A 20,244-nucleotide genomic window follows, 5' to 3' on the forward strand; every position below is an offset into this window, starting at 1 on the left:
GTAGCTGTAGTTTCTATATTAATTATTAGCTTGAACTGAGCTCTGAAGTGGCTGCAATCTTGAATCTTGATGTTTTCTATATGCAGAATTTCATAGTGGGATATTAGATTATTAGTGTGAAGATACATCGACATTAAACCAGAACCCATTACCTGGTACTATTTGGACAAGATACCGTGGAGAAGAAGTCAGTTGTGAGTGGATCATGGAAATCAAAGAGGAAGGAACTTCAGAAGAAGGCCAGCATTTTCTTCCTACAGCTCAGATAACCGACCAAGAGGACACTCAGTTCACAAGTAAGTTTGTGTCCTACCTCCTGTAGGTCTCTGAAGAGCCAAACTGGGTTAACCAAACACATACCCCTGTGCATTCACAGAAACCTAGATTCCACCAAATAGCATGAGCTTACCCCATTGTTCCATTGTTTCCCCATTTCTGTCTGTGCCCTGGGCTGTGAGTGCATGCCATTCTTCTCAGCTTTTATCTTGGGTGAGACAGATGATAGACCAGCATGAACCACTATCCAATGATCAACTTTTCATACATGCATTTTTTCTTTTTTTGGTTTTTCGAGACAGGGTTTCTCTGTGTAGCTTTGGAGCCTATCCTGGCACTCATTCTGGAGACCACGCTGGCCTCGAACTCACAGAGATCCACCTGCTTCTACCTCCAGAATGCTGGAATTAAAGACGTGCACCACCAATGCCGGGCTCTCAAACATGTATTAAAGCACTGATAAATATATTTTATGGACCCTTTCCAGGCGTTAATAATTTTTAAGAATAGCTTCTATTTGGTATTTATTTATTTTTATGGAGAATCAATATTTTGGAAGCTAGACATTGTTAAGACCAAACGGTATGTAAGATGAGAGCATTAATGAAAAATGTTATGCAAAGTTTGCCTTGTGGGTCTACCAGATGGCAAGAATTCACATAACAGAAACAAAACAAAACATTCCATATTTGACTAAGATTAAAACCTGAACATTGAAATCATTTTTTGTGCTACTCACACAAAATTAAGAATACTGTTTCTCATGCTTAAAATTCTACGTTTTCAATTTGTCCCTTAGTTTAAACTGTGTCCTTTTCTTTTGCATGGTATTTTTACTATTTTTTAGCACTAGCAAATATATACCTAAGCTCATTAAATTTATATTTTAAAAATTGTGTGCAGAAAATGGTATTGGTTGGATGCATTGCCAATAAATTCGGTTGTCAAAGCTTAGATTAGAGTAAATTATTCGTATCTAAAAAAAACAAAGCTTGATTATTTACCAAGAACATACCTAATGATTCTAACATCTCTTGGACAATCTAACATTGCTAACTGAAGCATTTTAAATGTCAGCAGAGAGAAAAAAATAAATGGTAACTGTGTTAAAAAAAGAAAGTGCTAACTCTGTGAATAAAAAGGCATTACATTTTATTTTAAAAGGTGGCTTTAAAAATAATTATTGACCAAATGCCAGTTAATTTAAACCGTCTCTGAGGAATACACAAACACGGTGAGAGCTTTATATTTATTGTTAAGTGATATTATTTTCTGTGTTACTTTGGTTTCTTTGGCTACTTATGAGCTGTAACAAGTGGAATGTCATTCATTCACACCCTCACCCATGCTTGTTTGGGATGACTATTGACTATCTCTAATCTTCACGCATTCACCTCTCATAAGGGACTGCTATTGATTACGTGTGGTCTTCAATATCAGCTCTCACAACCCATTTCCTGCATCCTGATAGTGTAACTCCCTAACAGTTACCCACCACATTTCTGGGCCCTTGTTCTGAGACTCACTTTACCACTCCTACTTCATTTCATCACTTTATATGCTGTTTTCTTTTGGGAATACCACTGCAAAAAAGAATAGAGTTGTTGAAATAATAAGTAAGGGAAATAAGCAGTTCCATAACCAGGCCTGCCAGAATGAGGTTAGAGCCATCCCTGTTCGTAATGATTCCATAATTACAAGTCAGAGAGATTGAAAGAAAACCCACTTAAGAAAGTCCCTTGATGAGATGGGCTCTTTGGAAAACTCCCACTTCTATCTGCATACTTCCAAAGAAAATAGACAGAATTGGCAAACATGTTTTATAGCTGTCATTTGGGGGTTTTTCTGTGATGATGAAGTTATCTTTATTTCCATTGACTTTACTGAAAATACTTTGCCTTCACATGAGAATTCATAATGTCAAGCCTGATTATCTAACTTTATACATTCTGCCAAAAAAGTATGTGTATATCTGGGTATGTGAAATAGTGATATGCTATTATAGTATTGATAAAAAATAGTTTTAAAAGCTAAAATTATCTCAGCAGTCTGAAGTTGGGCCCCAGGCAGGTACACACTCACTCATATATGGATTTTAGACACAGAGCAAAGGATTATCATCCTACAATCCACACAGCCAGAGAAGCTAGGAAACAAAGAGGACCCTAAGAGAGACATGCATGATCCCCAGGAGAAGAGGAAAGGGACAAGATCTCTGAGCCAATTGGGAGCATGGGGGGAGGGGAGAGGGAGCTAGAGGAAAGAGAAGGGGAGAAGAGGAGGGGAGAGGAGGACATGAGGGAGCAGGAAGATTTACTCAAGGAAAGAATAGAGGAGACCAAGAAAAGAGATACCATAATAGGGGGAGCCATTATAGGTTTAAAGAGAAATCAGGAACTAGGGAAATGTTCAGAGATCTACAAGGATGACAACAACTAATAATCTAAGGAACAGTGGAGAGGCTACCTTAAATGCCCTCCCCTGATAATGAGATCGATGACTGACTTATATGACATCCTAGAGCCTTCATCCAACAGCTGGTAGAAGTAGAAGCAGACACCCACAGCTAAATACTGAACTGAACTGGAGTCCAATTGCAGAGAGGGAGGAGTGATGAGCAAAGGGGTCAAGATCAGGCTAGTGAAACACATAGAAACAGCTGACCTGAACAAGGGGGAGCTCATGGTCCCCAGACTGATAGCTGGGATCCAGCATAGGAGTGATCCAGACCCCATGAATGTGGGTGTCAGTGAGGAGGCCTCAGAAATCTATGGGGCCTCTTATAGTGGATCAGTACTTATCCCTAGCATAGGAATAGACTTTGGGAAGCCATCCACATAGAGGGATACTCCCTCAGCCTAGACACATGGGAGAAGGTCTAGGCCCTATCCCAAAGGATATGACAGACTCTGAGGATCCCCCATGGAAGGTCTCACCTTCCCTGGGGAGCAGAAAAGGTGTGGGGATTGGTAGGGTGTTAATGGGAGACAGGGGAGGAGGGGAGGGAGAGGGAACTGGGATTGACATGTAAAACAATCTTGTTTCTAATTTAAATAAAAATGGAAACAATAGATATTTAATCATATGATATAGTTATCTGATTGGTAAACAGGATGTTCTCTCATTCAGGCACTAGATATGTTTCCATACAAAGTCATACACTATTTTAATACTAACTTAATTAAGGGAGCTAAGAGCTGTCTTCTGTGATATTGTGTCAGTGAATTAGGTATGTCTTAAGATTATAAATCTGTGTGTTTTATTGACTGCATTATATTGGGGAACATTTTACATTTTAGTGCCATGATGACATTTCATTTGAAGTATAATCCTTATTTTTATCAAAATAAGAAATAGCAACATGGGACTGATCCAGACTCCCTGAACATGGGTGTCAGTGAGGAGGCCTTGGTAATCTATGGGGCCTAGGACAGTAGATCAGTATTTATCCCTGTCATACGAATGGACTTTGGGAGCTCATTCCACATGGAGGGATGCTATCTCAGCCTGGACACATGGGGGAGGACCTAGGCCCTGCCACAGATGATATGACAGATTTTTGGGGATCCCCATGGAGGGGCTCACCTTCCTTGGAGGTCCGAAAGTGGGATGGAGTGTGAGAGGAGGGAAAGGAGAGGGAGCTGGAATTGACATGTGAATCTGTCTTGTTTCTAATATAAATAAAAATAATTGTTTTAAAAAAGCTAAAATTATCCCTACTCTTTATAGGCATCCAGAAGATTCCCAATGAGCCACAGTTGGAATTCATCCTTGGTAAGGAATTCTACCTTATTTATAGCAATCAGTAGAATGAGTATTTGTGCAGGACTTTGCAAATTATAGGTGTATTATATATAATTACATATTACATTTATAAACATTGCTCTATTAAAAAATCTTCCCATAAGATAGTAATACAACCTTTTTCAAACTTTTATTAGTAAACAAAAATATGGGCTGCACATAGATCCATTTGGTGCCATACTAGCTAAGGCTTTATTTTAAACTAAACTTTTTAGATTAACACATACACACATTCAAATTGGTATCCAAAGATGAGATATATTTTACATGTCAATAAAGATATATTGTGAAGTTTGGGGGACAGATTTAAAAATATAGATATACTAAGCTTGGTCTTAGTGATTTGAAGTCTCAATTATTTTAGGCACACACTTCCACTAATTATATAGTATATTTGTATCCTTTGTTCAACCCCTTTTGAAGTATAGCTTATTGATATAATAATTGTATACAATTAATATTTTGAGAACCTTGTTTTGTTACATCTTGTTAAAAGGGTACAACAACCAAACATTCTGGATTGGAATTTCCTAGGTATTGAGAAACAGGCAAAGTTGTGAAAAGGCAATAAATATTCATAGCAAAACATATACAGCTGTACCTTACTTGATTGAGTTTTGAAATGGTTTGGGGCATAGAAAGAAGCCGGTTTCAGAAAGCAAGCTGAGATGTGGAAGGAGACGAGGGCACCCTCTACACTAATGAGAACCTGCAGCTTCTTAGGCTCCTGTCTATCTTCCAGTGGAAACTTATTTAAAAGAAAATAAAATCCTTTCTAGGCTCTCTGGGAAGAAAAGAGTAGTTAGAGCTGTATTTCAAAGTACAAACAAAGCCCCCTTTTATTACCTGTGTGAGAAAAGGGGATGTGAAGGAGACATGGAAACCAGTTTGCAATAGACAGTTTATATGAACAGATATCTGCTTTTGATTCCAATTAAAATGAATGGTTTTGATCAAAGCCAACTGTGCTGTTTAGTATAAGAAGCCCATTTCAGTAGCAAATCTGTCAAGTACAGTGGCAACGCTGTGGTCTCTATTTCAGGCTTTGAAACATAAATGGAAGAGGTCACAGCATTAAAGTCCATTCATAATAATGTCCTGGATCAAATTTAAGTAATGTCCATTCTCTTTTTTCTTATACTTATTAAAAACACAGTAAAATTTCTAAAGGTAGACAATTTTATTTTATCAAATAACAAGATATGCTCAATAACAGAACCCACATTTACCAAAGGCGGTCAGTCTAGAGGGAATTGGAGATTTAGAAGATGTATGTTACAAACTGTCAGCTTCATAGCATGCAAAGATCCATAGCTTGCTCATTTCCTACAGAGCTTTTTCTAACTGTCTCATCAAGGACACCATCAACAAACTCTTGTCTGTAGGTTTCAGTGGATTATTCTGTTCATTTCCCCCCTTGGAAGTTTTTCTTTTAATTCCAAAAGTTCTTTGACTCTAAATATTTATATCAACTTTTCATTTCATAATGGATGAGATAAAAATAACTCTCTAAGTGTATCCATCACTATTTAAGGAGATACATAGTTACTTAATCAAAACAAATAAAGAACAATTTCTAGAAAAAGTATAACAAGAGAGACCTTCTCCTCTATTCAAGTATATAGATGTTTGACTCACTACCCTTTCCTGAAATGTTCAAATAACTTGGAAATTTCAACAGCTTTGCTTTATAAAATAGGGGAAATGTCACACTTATTATTTAAACAGGTAATGTGTTGCTTTGAATATGTTATTTTATGTGACGACTGGTTTCTCAGTGATCTCTGTGAAGATCATTTTGTCTTGCTGGAATTTCCCTGCTCCATCTTTATTCAAGTAAATGAGGTAGGAGATGCTTAGTCAATTGAGCAAGCTAATTGGCTAAAGACATCTTGATAGAGCTAGATAGGCATGCTCAGAGAAAGCACTCGGTCCTCCACTAACCACATTTCTAATGGGTGACTGCAGCTAAATGAAGTAATTTATTCTTACATCTTGAAGTCTGAACCCATATTTGTTTCCTTATCTTTCCAAATGTACTGCAGTTCTTTATTTTCACACAGAAAAAATCATTAAAATTCCAAGAGAATGTTGGTTGGTTTCCAGTTTAATAAGATTGCTTTCATTTAAGCAAAGCTAACACTAAAATGAAGGGACATTTCTTAAAATTTGAGTACATGTTCTTCTTGAAATCATAATGGAAATGGCATAGAGAACATCAATAGTGGAAAATGTGTAAAAGAAATGTTTGTAAACTGTTTAATTTTATTCCTCAACTATGCTTAAACTGTTGATTGCCACTCATCTTTATTATCTCAAGTCAATAAATTGCTTATTAAAATTTCTATTTTATTATTGGGCATGATGGCATATGCCTTCATGCCTTAGCATAGGAGGAAGGGACAGGAAGATCTCTATGAGTTTGAAGTCAGAATGGTCTATAGAATGAGTTCCTGCCCAGCCAAGGAACATTTCTGAGACTCTGTCTAAAGAAAAATAGGCTGGGTAGAGAGATGGTTTGGGGTGTTAAATGTACGGCTGCTCTTACAAAAGACCTGGGATTCAGTTCCAAACAACCACATAGCAACAAACAACCTCTATAGCTCCAGTTCCAGAGGATCAGTTACTGTCTTCTGGCCTTTGCAGGCACTAAATGAGCACAGTGTATAGATATACACAGATTATATGCACATATGCATAAAAATAAAAGTAAATGAAGTTTTAAGAAAGTACATTTCTGTTCATGTGCTAATGACCTATATTATAATTTAAATCAATAGGTAGCTATTCCTGGAAATGCATAGAGGAGAATGGCATGTGCATTTTTCACATGACCTTTGAATTCTTTGTTTGACACTATAAAGTCATGTCCATGGACATGACTCAATGTCGGATTTTCGATGGTAGTCAATTGAACAGAAACAAGACACAAAAAGCAATGCATATGTTATCAGCAAGCTTCTGTTATGATAGGATGAAGACATGGAAACAGAAGCAAATTCCCTAAGAAGAGCAAACCATGCATCTATTCATTGTGCTAGTCATAGCTAGCACAGAAATGAAGTATTTCTAGCTAATGGCAAGTCTTAAGTAGACAGGAAACCCTGGCAACCAGAAATAACCTATATGAAGGAAGGTATTTTCTTTTGTAAAAGTAACTTTCTTAAATATATATATTTAAAAATAGCCTCTAGAAACTGAAAGGTACATGTCCAAGGTATAGATGTCTATTTGGAAATTGTTAGACTGGACTAAAGACCTAGGTGACTTTAGGTGAAACAGATGATAGCTGTTGGAGCAGAGAGTCATCTGGTTTTTATGATGAGATAATGAGGACTAAATGGCTGCACATAGATTAGGTTACTAGTTTGAGCAGACATGAAACCAAGTGACGTGTTGATATAGTTCAGAGGTAAAAAAGTACCACAGGGGGATGGGTAGACAATAAAGGGCCATTGGCCAGCACACTGGAATAGTGCAGGATACTTGGTGGCTTGAGTAGAGACTGGTCAGCAAAGGCCTACTCCTGGCCTCTTTCCTTCCAGACTTTCACCTTTTTCCTAGATTTCTGGAAAATGGGATGAGGCCCCACAATTGCCTATTGTGGAGTCTCCAACATGTAAGAGATAGAGAGAACTGGGTTTTGAAGTTTGCTGATCGCTATAACCTTTGTCTTTTATGAAGCTATTTTGTATTTTAAAAATGAACTCTATGAGGACTTCCTAGATAGGTCAGCGGGTAAAGGTGGGTGTCACCAAAGCTGATGACCCATGTTTGATATGCATGGCCTGCATTGTAGAAGGAGAGAAGAAACTCCTACAACTCATCCTCTAAGGTCAGCATGTACATTGTAGCATGAGCATGCGCACAGGTACAGGCCCTGTTACACACATAGACACATTAAATATAATCATACACAAACAAAATACCAAAAGATTTAGAGTCTCTTCTTTTCTGGAATTGTTTCCTTCCAGATTTTTTTCATTTCCTTTTGCATTTCCCACCTCTCCCATAGACTTTGTTATACGTGGAATAATGCTAATCTTAGATTCCAGATGTTTATATAACCATATTAAGCTTTCCTTAATACTGTTCCTTCTACACTGATGCTCTAATGATTGCAGGCCAGAATCAATAATAGGCAATGAAGAAGTTCATCAGAGTTAAATACAAGTGTGGTCATATTACAGCATATGTCTCTAGCCATAGTCAACCCTCTTTATTTCTGTTTTTCCCTTCCTAGTTCTTGGCTCTCTCTTAATAATTAAGATTCAGGAAGTACGAAGTAAAGCAGGGGTCACTATAGCTCATTATTTACTCAGATGGATCATCCAACTAAAGTTTTAGAGTGAAATTAGAGCTTACTGATTATTTGGGAACTTCACATAATGCACCCCCATCAGCCTTACTTCCCAGTCCTCCCATGACTGTCTCCCAACACTTGTGCTCCCCTCACACACAAAAAAGATACAAAAATGTTCAATGTGTATTGTCCATCTAGTCACGGAATCATGGTCGAACTCCCTGTGGCCAGCCCCTTAAAGAAAACTTATTCCTTCCCTACTTGTACCCCTGCCAGTAGCAGTCTCTTGTGGAGGGCTACACTTTAGCATTCTTATCACATTTCTCTTTGATGGCTTCCTGTTTGGATTGCAACTTGTGTGTGTTGGGGGGTGTTGTCACAGAAGTCTTATATATCTCAGCTCTGCTATTCTTAAGATGTGATATTTGACACTCATTATAAATTATCTCTCAAAGGAATATTTCATCACCTAAGAGAGAATACAGTTTTAAAATGGGATACCAAACTGTCGGCCTAGTATGATCTTGAGTTAACTACATGTCTGCATGTGCAAGCGATTATGATTGAAAAAGTAGTATTTTTAATTGTGGTTATTGGTAGATTTTCTTACTTATTATGTTCTTCCAAAGTTTGTATAAATTTTATCATCAGATTTTTCCCTTTGAATGAGTAACCCCAATATGCCAAAGGACCATGTCTAAAGTAGACAATTTCTCTTCCCTTATATTTGCTTTATAGTATAGAGAAGTCCAAGTACAACTCCTGACATCATTAGCAGTCACTTTGGGCTAGGTTACTTCTTTGGGTCTCTAAGAATACAGGTCCAGGAAAGCAGAGGCAATTAATAGAAAGAAGAGTGAGGAAGTTATACCAAGAGCAACTAAGCAAAGTCTAATTCTGAGGGGAGAAACCAGGGCTGAAAAGCCTAAAGAAGAGGAGGAATTGTACCCTGGAGGCAGAGATCATCATATGTAGATGCTAGATGTTTGTAAGAAAAGAAAGAATCCAGACTCAGAACTCAAAGTAAAGGGTATGCATATTTAAGTAGCTGTTATTCTGCCTGTCATTCACTGTGACAAAATACCAGAAAACCAACTTACAAAAGAAAATTTAATTTTGCATATAATTTCAAAAGTTTCAGTCCATGATCACTTCACCCTGTTGCTTTAATTCTGTGGTGGCACATGTGGTACATGAAATCACTCATCTCATGGTAGCTAGGGAGCAAAGAAAGAGAGACGAAGGGGCCAGTGTCCAGATATCCCCTTCATGTGTGTATCCCCAGTGACCCAACTTCCTCACCTGTGTCTTGTTCCTGAAAGATGCCCCCTCCTTGCCATAGCAACAGAGGAAGTGGACCAAAATTTTAAAACATGGGCCTTTGTGAGTCACTCAAAAACCAATCTGTGGGCAGAACAATACCATTTTGTCTTCCTAGAAAATAACATAAAAATAATGTTCTCATATTGGCATCTTGGTTTCCCTACTGTTCATTTGGAAGTAGGTAAGTATACAAAGAATCAGTGATTTAACATTATAGGATGTTAGCTTTACTCTCACACAGCAGCTCTATCTAACATATATAATGTGTTAGACATATACAGTAAAGTGCCCTCTTTGGAATCTCTGTTAACCCTAAGAAGTGAAATATTACACAGAAAGTCTTTGGGAACACAAACCCATTGTGTACCTGTGCTGTGTAAATGAAGCTTCGGTTGGGTTCTATCATAACATTCTCTTCTGGTCCAATGATAGATGTCCTTCATACCTTACTCTAAACATGACAGCAACTTTAGATCAGGAGAGATTATGAAGTCTTTGGTTGTTAAGGCTTTGCCCAAGAAAATTCAGATGCAAAATACTTCCTTTACTGTGATATGTATTAGACTATGTACAAAGATTTGGGATTTTAATAGAAAGAGCAACTGTATTTCTAATTATTCCATCAAGCAAAAGATGATGTGATAAGTTAGTGTTCAGAGTACAACAGGGTGTGGAATTGGGCCTGGCATGACAAGCTGCTCAAAAAAAAAACAATCTCACCTATTAAAAAAACAGACACTTGGAAGGGCTTTCACTAACCTGCATGCCAAGGCTATTCGTACCTTGTAAGCACCCACAGATCGGGCATTGATGATATTTCTCTAAAGAAAATCTTAGAAAGCCCAACATATATTCCTTTAATAGACTCACCTCTACTCTTCCTGGCTTGTGTCCTGTAAATGATTACAAAGGTCAAGAATTTCTAAAGCTCAGTGGAAAAAATTCAAACATTTAATGTATTTTGTTCTCATAATAGTATTTTGATTTCTTAAATGTGCCAGACCAGCTGAAAGGAATCCTGAGCACATACACATGGTTTTAGATGTAATTCAGCAATAGAGATATGTCTTCACTTTAATGGCTACAAGGAAATCTTCAGAGCAAGGAGAGAAGCAAAGACTACCAGTTAGACAAGGTTTTCACAGTATTTGCCCTTTCATAAATTAACTGCCATCAACCTGCTAATAATTACAGTATGCTCTGCCCCATGTAAAATGATCTGTTCCTCCATAAATGATAGATGCATGTGAAGAGCCCAAGAGATGCCAAGGTCAACTGTTTTATCCTCAGTTTAGCTGCATACAAACAAGTGTACATCACCCAAATCTGGCAAATACTAATAATACAAAGGATACAATCTTATGGAAGATTTTTGTTGTTGTTCATAATTCACAGATTCATTCTTTTACTTTTTTAAATTTGTGTGTATGCACGTGCACATTTGTGTTTGTATGGGTACCATATACATGCCATAGCACACCCATCGAAGTCAGAAGACAACTAACATCAATTACCTTTGCCCATTGAGTCATCTTGCTGGCCCAATTCATTATTTTAACTTTCACAAAACATGAAGAGTTTGTCTATCATCATCCTTATTTTACAGGTAAGAACAATTTGAATAAATGATGTCAAGAGCCCAGTGTTTAAACTCAGGCATGTTGGGTCCTGAGCATGCACTCATATTTCATTTACTCAATAGTAGAAGACTATTAGCTTCACAAAGATGAGCCTTCCAAAGAGATTATGGACATGCACCATGGTCCAAGTTTAATTTGCCTAGTTCTGAAGCTCTGCATTTAACCATAAGCCTGCGTCCTCTCTTTTCATGTCCTGTTCACTGGTAATCTCCAGTGATGGGGCAGACAGGGCTAGTGTTCCATGTTAGACACACTATTTTTTCCTTTTCTTTTTTATTTAAATTAGAAACAAACTTGTTTCACATGTCAATCCCAGTTTCCTCTTCCTCCACCCTCCCCTGTTCCCCACCAACACCCTATCCCATCCCCTATCTGCGCCCCGACAGGGATGGTGAGGCCATCCATGGGGGAATCTTCAAAGTCTGTCATATCATTTGGAGTAGGGCCTGGACCCCCCCCCCGTGTAGATTCATGATGTAACAGACAAGAATAGTAAACTGCAGAGAGTATGAAATCCCAGAGCTCCCTTTCTACTGTGAGACAGTTAGTGCCCATTTTTACTTTTTCTTATAATCCCGCTCTAAAATAGGAAAGAACTGGAAATCCTCTTGTGACTTTTTCAATTATTACATGTATACTAAATGCTTGTTTTGATATTCTAAATAATCAATCATTAAACATTGTTAAATACCTAGTAGACTGTAGTAAACTATTATGACCAAGTTAGTCTTTTCGACATTAGGACTGTGGCAGATGCTCCATCCAATCTGAGATGGACAGAGACCATACTATATTGTGTCCACATAACTGACTTACAGGTTTAGAGTTGTGTATGACCAAATTTTTCTAGCCTTTGACCTATGTCAGTTTTGCTAACAATGAGTAATTAGTGATACAATGAAAGAGGTGTTTTTCTAATCAACCATTTACTAAGAGCACAATAGCAAAAATAAATATGATCCATTTGCTAATGGATTTAGCTCAGGACAAACTTGAACTTGAGCCAGGGACTTAGTAGCTCACCTTCAAAGAATTTGATATGTGTTGCTAACTCTCTAGATTTGGAATTTTAGTTATTAGCTTCCTAACTACATGGCTATGGAGTGAATAACTGTGCCATATCTCCGAATGCCATGTATAAAATGAGAAGGGTATTTGTATCCACCATAGAAGGGTCCTGTAAGGATCAAATTAGTTAATGCATGTAAACCATTTAAACTAGCATGTGGCATAATGTAAGATTGGCTTTGTATTGTTATGAATATTTCCTTGGGTGGATCTATCCATCATAGTCACTATTTCCCTGAGCAGGACATCTGGGTCCTGCATTTTTTGTGCCCATTTTGTGATTATTACCACTTACTGATATCTCCTAAAAGCTGAATACTTTACATGTTTTCTTTCTGTAGCTATAATGGACTCCAAAGGTGCTTCTATTTATTCACATTTTTTAGACATGCCCATCCCTTTGTGCTATGGTGTTGAGCAAGAATACAAAGGCATCTAGATGCTTAACCAAAAAGGCCATGTTATCTGAGGTTGGTTATTAAAAGTACAGGGATGGCAGAGAGAAGAGCAATAAAAGGTTATCTAAGACCAGCATAATTGTTTTAGCATTGCTGAAATAATTAAAGATTTAATTGAAGAAGGGAAAATGAACCAATTAGAGTATTTTAACAGGTCTGTTGTGTGTCAGTGACTCCGAACACCCAAGATTTAATACATTCTGCATCCTGTTCTTTGCTTTTCTCTTTAATGCTGGTCTAAATGCCAGCATGACACTGTCAGTGGCTTTTGAGATTCATGACATCAGTCACCAAGGCAGAAGTACAAAAGAGCAATTTTTTTTTCTTTTCTGCTTCATCTTGCCACACCTGTTTCTTTTTAACACAGCTGAGTTGCTATGGTATGAGTGTATTTTCCCTTTTGCATTTCTTTCTCTATAACATATTGCAGGGGTATTTAATGAAAGAGGTGTCTTTTACCAGATTTACACCTTGGCTTTAAATGGACTGTTATACATGGGTTGGACAAATTTTGGAGTGTTGTATTTTTTCTAAATATTCCCCTTCTATCTTTATTATTTGTGTTTCTTATTAATGCCCAACACTCCTCATCTACTTTATTTCCCTTTCTGTGTGATTTACCTAATTATTTTCTTCCTTGCGCTGTCGAATTGCTGAGAGCTCTGGTCATTGGAATGGGATACTTTGAAAGTATTTATTGATTTAATTTTTGTTTTTTTTTTTGTGACAGAGTTTCTCTGAGGCTTTAGAGGCTGTCCTGGAACTAGCTCTTGTAAACCAGGCTGGTCTCAAACTCACAGAGATCCACTTGCCTCTGCCTCCCGAGTGCTGGGATTAAAGGCACCACCAAGGCCCAGCCTTATTTATTGATTTTTATGGGTAACTGAGGAATCAGGTCTATCTCAATGCTTTGCTCATTGGGTGTTTTGATACCCTACTAAAGTTAAAGCCACTGAGGCTTTGGAGTACATAATCCCTTAACGTTGTCTGTGTGGTTGGATGTTGTCAGCCAACATTCTTCTTGGTCAACTAAGTATACATCAGACCAATTGAGACTCATGATATGGGGAAAAGAGACCAAGCCATGAGTGGAAGGGAAGTTTAAGTTCTTCTGCAGATAAGCATCTCTCCCCATGTGCTTCTGACTGGAACTTTTCCCTTATGAAATTGCAAGCAGATAGTGCTGTTCTCTTTTATAATTGAAGAAACTGGACCCTTGGAGGTTGAACAACAAGCCTGAAGTCATTATCTGGAAGGGGGGAGCCCGAAGCTTCTTGACTCTTGTCTCTCTTTGCCCCAGTCCCTCTCTCCAGTGATGCACACTACTATGATAAGATGGCAGAAATCAGTTTCAGCAAACAATATATTCCCAAATCAAGTGTATTCAAATTCAGAATGTCAGTTTTGTTTTAAAATATGTAAATATACAAAGCAATGTAAAGACCAATGGCTTTAATATAACATTTCAGGGCCTTTCTGAAATTTGCAATCCTTGCCATTGTGTGGCCAGAGCCTTCTATTCTGTTCCAAAACTCTACTGGATTTGTCCACTAATTTGTCTAGGAGCTGTTTTAAACTTAAGGCACCTAAAACTTGACTTCTTGATCTGCATTCCTGTCTCCCAAATATTTTATCCCCTTATGATGCACATATCTGTAAATTATGCCACCATCCTCCACACAATCAATGAAATACTCAGACTCTAGCTCCATTGGGACAACGTCTCTCATCAACTTGCCTCAGAATTACCATCTATTTCTGCACATACTGTGTTGAAAAAGTACTGTGAATTCAAGCAGTGATAGCACTCCCCATCATTGCCCATCAATGCCAAAACATGAAAGTCTTCAGGTATCTGTGTGGCTTTCAGTCTCTGGGCACTCCTTTCCTGACACAATAGCCAGAGGTATCTAAGGTGTCTTCCCTGTTTCCCAACTCTAGTTCTCCAGTGGCACACTGTAGCATGAATTTTAGTTGTTCTTAATATTAAAAACCCAGAGTCAGATATTATGGAGTGGGGAAACTGAACCATCAGAGAAGCAAAGCAGTCAGCCACTGGCTCTTACCTCTACCTCAAATAGAATGGGCAATTCTGTCTCTAGGAATCCTCAGAATGAATGTTCAGACTGACTGCCTAGACTGGCACAAGCTCCTGTCTCCTCCAGCCATATATTTCTCTCTGCCCAGCCATATGCCTTCCTGTCTCCACCTCTTTAGTTCTGGGATTAGAGGCATGCCACTCCAAGTGCTGAGATTACCTTTGTGTGAGCTCTGTTTCTCTTTTAGACTGGATAAATTTTATGTAGCCCAAGGTAGCCTTGAACTAGCAGAGATCTGTCTGCCTCTGTCTCCCAAGTGCTGGGATTATAGGTGTGTGCCACCACCACTGCCCGGCCTCTATGACTGACTAGTGTATCTAGCTTTGCATTCTGATCTTCAGGGAAGTTTTATTTGTTAGGTCATTAACAAAACTCTTGACTCCTGTGGGCAGGAGCCTAAGTGCGGCTTTTCCTCTTTTTTTGTGCAAAAAAATAAAAAAGAAGATTATAACTACACAGTAACTTGCTGAATTCTGCCTAAATCATAGGGAAGCATGCCAGTCATACCTTCCCACATGCTACTCTGATCCAGTCTACCTTGTCCTCCTTTCCCTCACAAGGGCTGAGAATTATCTACTTGTTGAGCATACTGGCTCCTTCGGTCACAGTCAAGGGTCCAGGCCATCCAGCTCTCTCCATTTCATTTCTGTTTTGAATGCTAGCAACTTTATGAATTGTTCACTTAGAACTATACAGAACACATTTCCAGCATTCAGTAGGCTTCCTTGGGCTAGGTGCATATGTGAATTCCAATCCATACAGTACATTGATTTCTTTATATGTGTATGTGAAAGTTGACTGAAAGCATATTGTTTGAAAAATTAAGTTCAGGGAGCATAATGTATACAATTAATTAATCATTCATAATTCTTTGTTTCCATGCTCTTTTCAGAAAAGTAGAGTCTTTGGGGCTCTGGGATTCTTCTAGAAAGAACTGACATAAAGAATCAGTTATGGGCTAAGGTTAACAAACTAACTCTACAACTGGGCTGTATCAGACTTTCAAGACTTCAATAACAGGTGTGCCCAATTTGATGCTCAAAATTCCTCACAAGATAACTTTGAAAACCCTGTGTTGACAACACTGGGAAGCAAGCAGTCTATGTTGAAATGGTCTTAAGAACAGACAGTCATAGATGGCAACAAGAAGAACCACAGGTACCTAAGATAACAGAAATGGAGTGGTCAGAAGTTTGGAGATGGCATTTGAGCCTGCATTGTGTCACATAGGGAGGCAGAGCTAAGCTGTTTTGAAGAGTATTGGCTGGGCTGCCAGCTCCAGACCTTTGGGTCCCAACTCTGCCCCTTGGCTACCTTAGTGACCATGAAATATTCTTTTCCACTGTGTTGTTTCCAGATTGAACTTGACAGTTTCCTAAAGTAGTAAGAATGGTACTAGGTGTGTAAGGATCACTTTGTGGCATTCTAATCATTATGCTGTGTTAGTTCTTTGCCCTTTCTGACATTCCCATTGCTTATCTATAAATTGTGGATGATAGCTTTCTTTCTCTACAATATTTGACCCAAGTATAGGAATGTAAGAAGTGTGTCATTAGTATATTATTGGGAATTTAATAGGTAATTTTGTTCACATACTCTATTTAATTGGATCTTTATAAGCAGCTAGTGAAAATGAATAGAATTATCTATATTTTCAGATGTAGATAAAGGGGTATCTCTAAAAACTTAAAGGCATATAGTTAGGGTTAGAATCTATGGTTTTAAACTTTATTTTTACTTTTTAGAATGTAGACAGGATGGAAAAAATTCCCCCAAACCCAAATAGAAGATGCCTTCTACTGATTTTCATTTACTTTAGAGGGTCTTGGTACATATCCCAGGCTAGTCTCAAACTCACAACCTTCTTGCAGCAGCTTCCAGAGCATCAGGATTGCAGACTGCAGCAGGCATGTGCTAGCATGCCTGTTTCTACCTCCTTTTTCAAAACATACTTTATTTACTTAACATTTTTCATTTATTTTACAATAGACCACAGTTACCCTCCCTCCTCACTGCACTTAGGCTCCTGCTTATCCCACAGGAGTCAAGAGTTTTGTTAATGACCTAACAAATAAAACTTCCCTGAAGATCAGAATGCAAAGCTAGATACACTAGTTAGTCATAGAGGCCGGGCAGTGGTGGTGGCACACACCTATAATCCCAGCACTTGGGAGACAGAGGCAGACAGATCTCTGCTAGTTCAAGGCTACCTTGGGCTACATGAAATTTATCCAGTCTAAAAGAGAAACAGAGCTCACACAAAGGTAATCTCAGATCATTTTGTCAGAACATGTTCTTTATCTTTGGGTTCCAAGCAGTCTGCCATCAAATAGCCCCTCTCCAGGGCTGTGGGTCTGAGCTATCCTCTCAGAAGACCCAAAACACTCTGGAAAAATAAATTCTTTGGTGTCTGCAGTGCTCCCATTTTTAACTGATTGATCTTCATTTTTTCCAGTAGACTGTTTAAGTAGGAGGGTTTGTTTCAAGTCGTCACATACTTTCTGCCCCCAGCATGCCCAAGTTGCTCTCCACAGTCTGCCTGTTTGTTACATTATGAATCATGGGTCAGTAGTAGCTGCAACTGCCCTGGATGTTCCTTCTAACAGAGGGTTTAATATTCCCAAATCCATTTCATCAGGATTGCCTTCTTTGAGAAATTCAGAATTTGTTCAACAAAGAAAGCCTGAGACAAGGGCACTTAAAGTGAGAGACAAATCATTCCCTCCAAACATCTAGTGTTCCTATTCCTTTTTCATCCATAGTTCCTATTTGCATGTTTATTTTATGTTTTAATTTTGCTTGTAAAATATTTGTCAATACACTGAAAGCAATTTAGCAATCACACACACACACACACACACACACACACACACACACACACACACTTACTTCTTGGTCCTGTTTTGTTTGAGACAATGCTTCACAATGCTTACTGGCTTAGAACTAGCTATAGACTTGAGACGACATCAAACTCATGATCTTCCCACCTCAGCCTCTACCTACTGGGATAACAAGCATACATCACCATTCCCAGATATTAAAGTGTTGATTTCACATATAAGTACTGAACCCAGTATATTCACAGGAAAAAAAATACTTTAAGCACCACTCTCTAAAAAGCAAGTCCTGGCCAGGCATTGGTGTGCACGCCTTTAATCCCAGCACTCGGGAGGCAGAAGCAGGTGGATCTCTGTGAGTTCCAGGGCATCCTGGTCTACAAGAGCTAGTTCCAGGACAGCTTCCAAAGCAACAGAGAAACCCTGTCTGGAAAAACCAAAATAAATAAATAAATAATTAAAAGCAAGACCTGGGCACAATTTCTCTTTGCAACCCTTCTAAAACAACTTACATTGGGAAAACTCATCTGGAAATAGCCTTCTTTGGAATTTGTTGAAATCATACACATGACTCAGTATGCTGGATGGGAAATCAGCTAGGAAGTGGCTGTTCCCTTCATTCTTCTTGCCCAGACAAGTGGACCGCTGTGTCCCTCTGAAAGCTGTCATGCCCTCAAATTGTCATCCCAGGCCCTGGCTCCAAGGTGTAGATTCACTTAGAATTCAGCAACTTTGCCCACCCTACCTTTAGCCATCCTGTTTGACAACCAAGGCCCCTAGTGTCCTGAGACGCTTGCTGGTACCTCCTCTATCCACCAACTACACTGGCCTCATATTTTAGAGCAAGGTAGATCCCAGTAACCATGAGCTTAGCTGAATCCACTAACCAGTCTTATGTCTGGTAGGAATCCTGTCTGCTCCTGTGCCAATGAAAACTGTTCTGAAAAATCGTTACCCTTAGAGAAGGGAAAGCAAGAGTCTCAGGAATGTCTCTCCCACCCACCCCTTCTCTCTCCCTCTCCTTCCTTCCTTCTTCCATCCCTCTCCCCATGTATGTATGTATGTATGTATGTATGTATGTATGTATGTATGTATGCATGCATGTGACCCTTGTGTCAACTTTGGGTATTATGCCTCAGGTGCCTTCCATCTTAGTTTTAGGGACAATGTCTCACTCTCACGGAGCTCACAAAGTTGGCTAGGTTTTATGGCCATTAAGCCCCAGGGACCTGCCTTTCTCTGCCTTCCCAGCAGTAGGATCACAAGCATGGGCACTGTCACACCCATCTACTTATGTATGTTCTAGGGATTGAAGTCAGGTCCTTGTACTGGAAGACAAGTGATTCTATTTTAGTTCAATTACTTCAGATTCCTGTAATGAGATATCAATATTCCTTAGTATTCAGAGGAGCCTGCTTTCCCCCTTGGAATAACATTTTCCCGCTTTCTGAAACAGCACATATGTTCCTGCTAAAAAGAACAGCGGCAGGCAGCATGCACTTGCTGTCTCTCCCAAGTGGAATGTGGGCTGGGAGCACGCACAGACAGAGCCGTGCCTGTGTCAATGCCAGGCAATGCCAGGCCAGCTGACGGTTTGTGGCATGTCAGTGTGAGATATCAAAATCCAACGAGACACGAGCACAGACTTGTTTATGATTCAATTGCTGCACGATGGAATCTGAGCCACTTCGGTAATATTCATGAAAACAAGACAAAATAGGATTTTCTAAGGATAGACACCAAAGAAGCTGAGGGAGCAGGGGATAAGTTCAGGAATGGAAGTCTTCTGGTACTGACAAGAGTGATTTGAACAAAATTTGTTCTTTTTATATGCAAATTAGCTGTCTGCTTTACAGCTGGCATGATTTCTTGCTCCCCAGCACAGATAATCCAAGACTGTTTTCAGAAAGCATTGTTCCAGGCAGGTTATATTTTCTTTTTCTTTCCCCAGACTACCCAATGAAGCTTTCTGACCTGGTACTGGATATGTAGTGTGTTTTAGCATTCTTAATGTTCCCTAAGTAAAGATGTGAGCTCCAGCTTCTCCACCACTTTGTTCTCCTTTTATAACACATGTTTCCACTTAACACACACAGACAGATATAAATTTTGGTAACTTATTTTTATATTGTTCTGTACATGACAAAGTAAGACATTTTATTTCAAGGCATATTTCCCAACTGGAACCTAGCCTTTTAAAAGGAAGAGATCAGTTTTATTTATAAGTGAATTGAATGTAATGGAATTTAGGAGCAATGGGGCTCAAATTTCAATGCAGCAAGAACTGTAAAGCAATCTTTCTGAAGCCAGGGCTTTAACTTTCCTGCTTGTAAATCATCACCCCAATTCCTCAAGAATTCTGTCATCTGCTTCTTCCCCATGGCATTAGCTTCATGTTTTCCTCAAGTGCTATCTGAGTTCTACTCTCAAGAGTAT

At 38.8% G+C, this 20,244-nt stretch overlaps 1 protein-coding gene across 3 annotated transcripts in view; it reads left to right on the plus strand.

The window, feature by feature from the left end:
- The first annotated feature begins 205 nt into the window (after window positions 1–205).
- Inpp4b (inositol polyphosphate-4-phosphatase type II B) overlaps window positions 206–20,244 on the plus strand; it is a 373,594-nt gene continuing 353,555 nt past the window's right edge. For all 3 annotated transcript variants that reach the window (XM_035442520.1, XM_035442519.1, XM_035442521.1), the window contains exons 1-2: window positions 206–296; window positions 4,006–4,050. In XM_035442520.1, the coding sequence (XP_035298411.1) occupies window positions 206–296; window positions 4,006–4,050 (136 nt within the window). The remainder of the gene's footprint in view (window positions 297–4,005; window positions 4,051–20,244) is intronic.

Source organism: Cricetulus griseus, chromosome 3 (genome assembly GCF_003668045.3).
Source record: "Cricetulus griseus strain 17A/GY chromosome 3, alternate assembly CriGri-PICRH-1.0, whole genome shotgun sequence".
Taxonomy (NCBI): domain Eukaryota; kingdom Metazoa; phylum Chordata; class Mammalia; order Rodentia; family Cricetidae; genus Cricetulus; species Cricetulus griseus.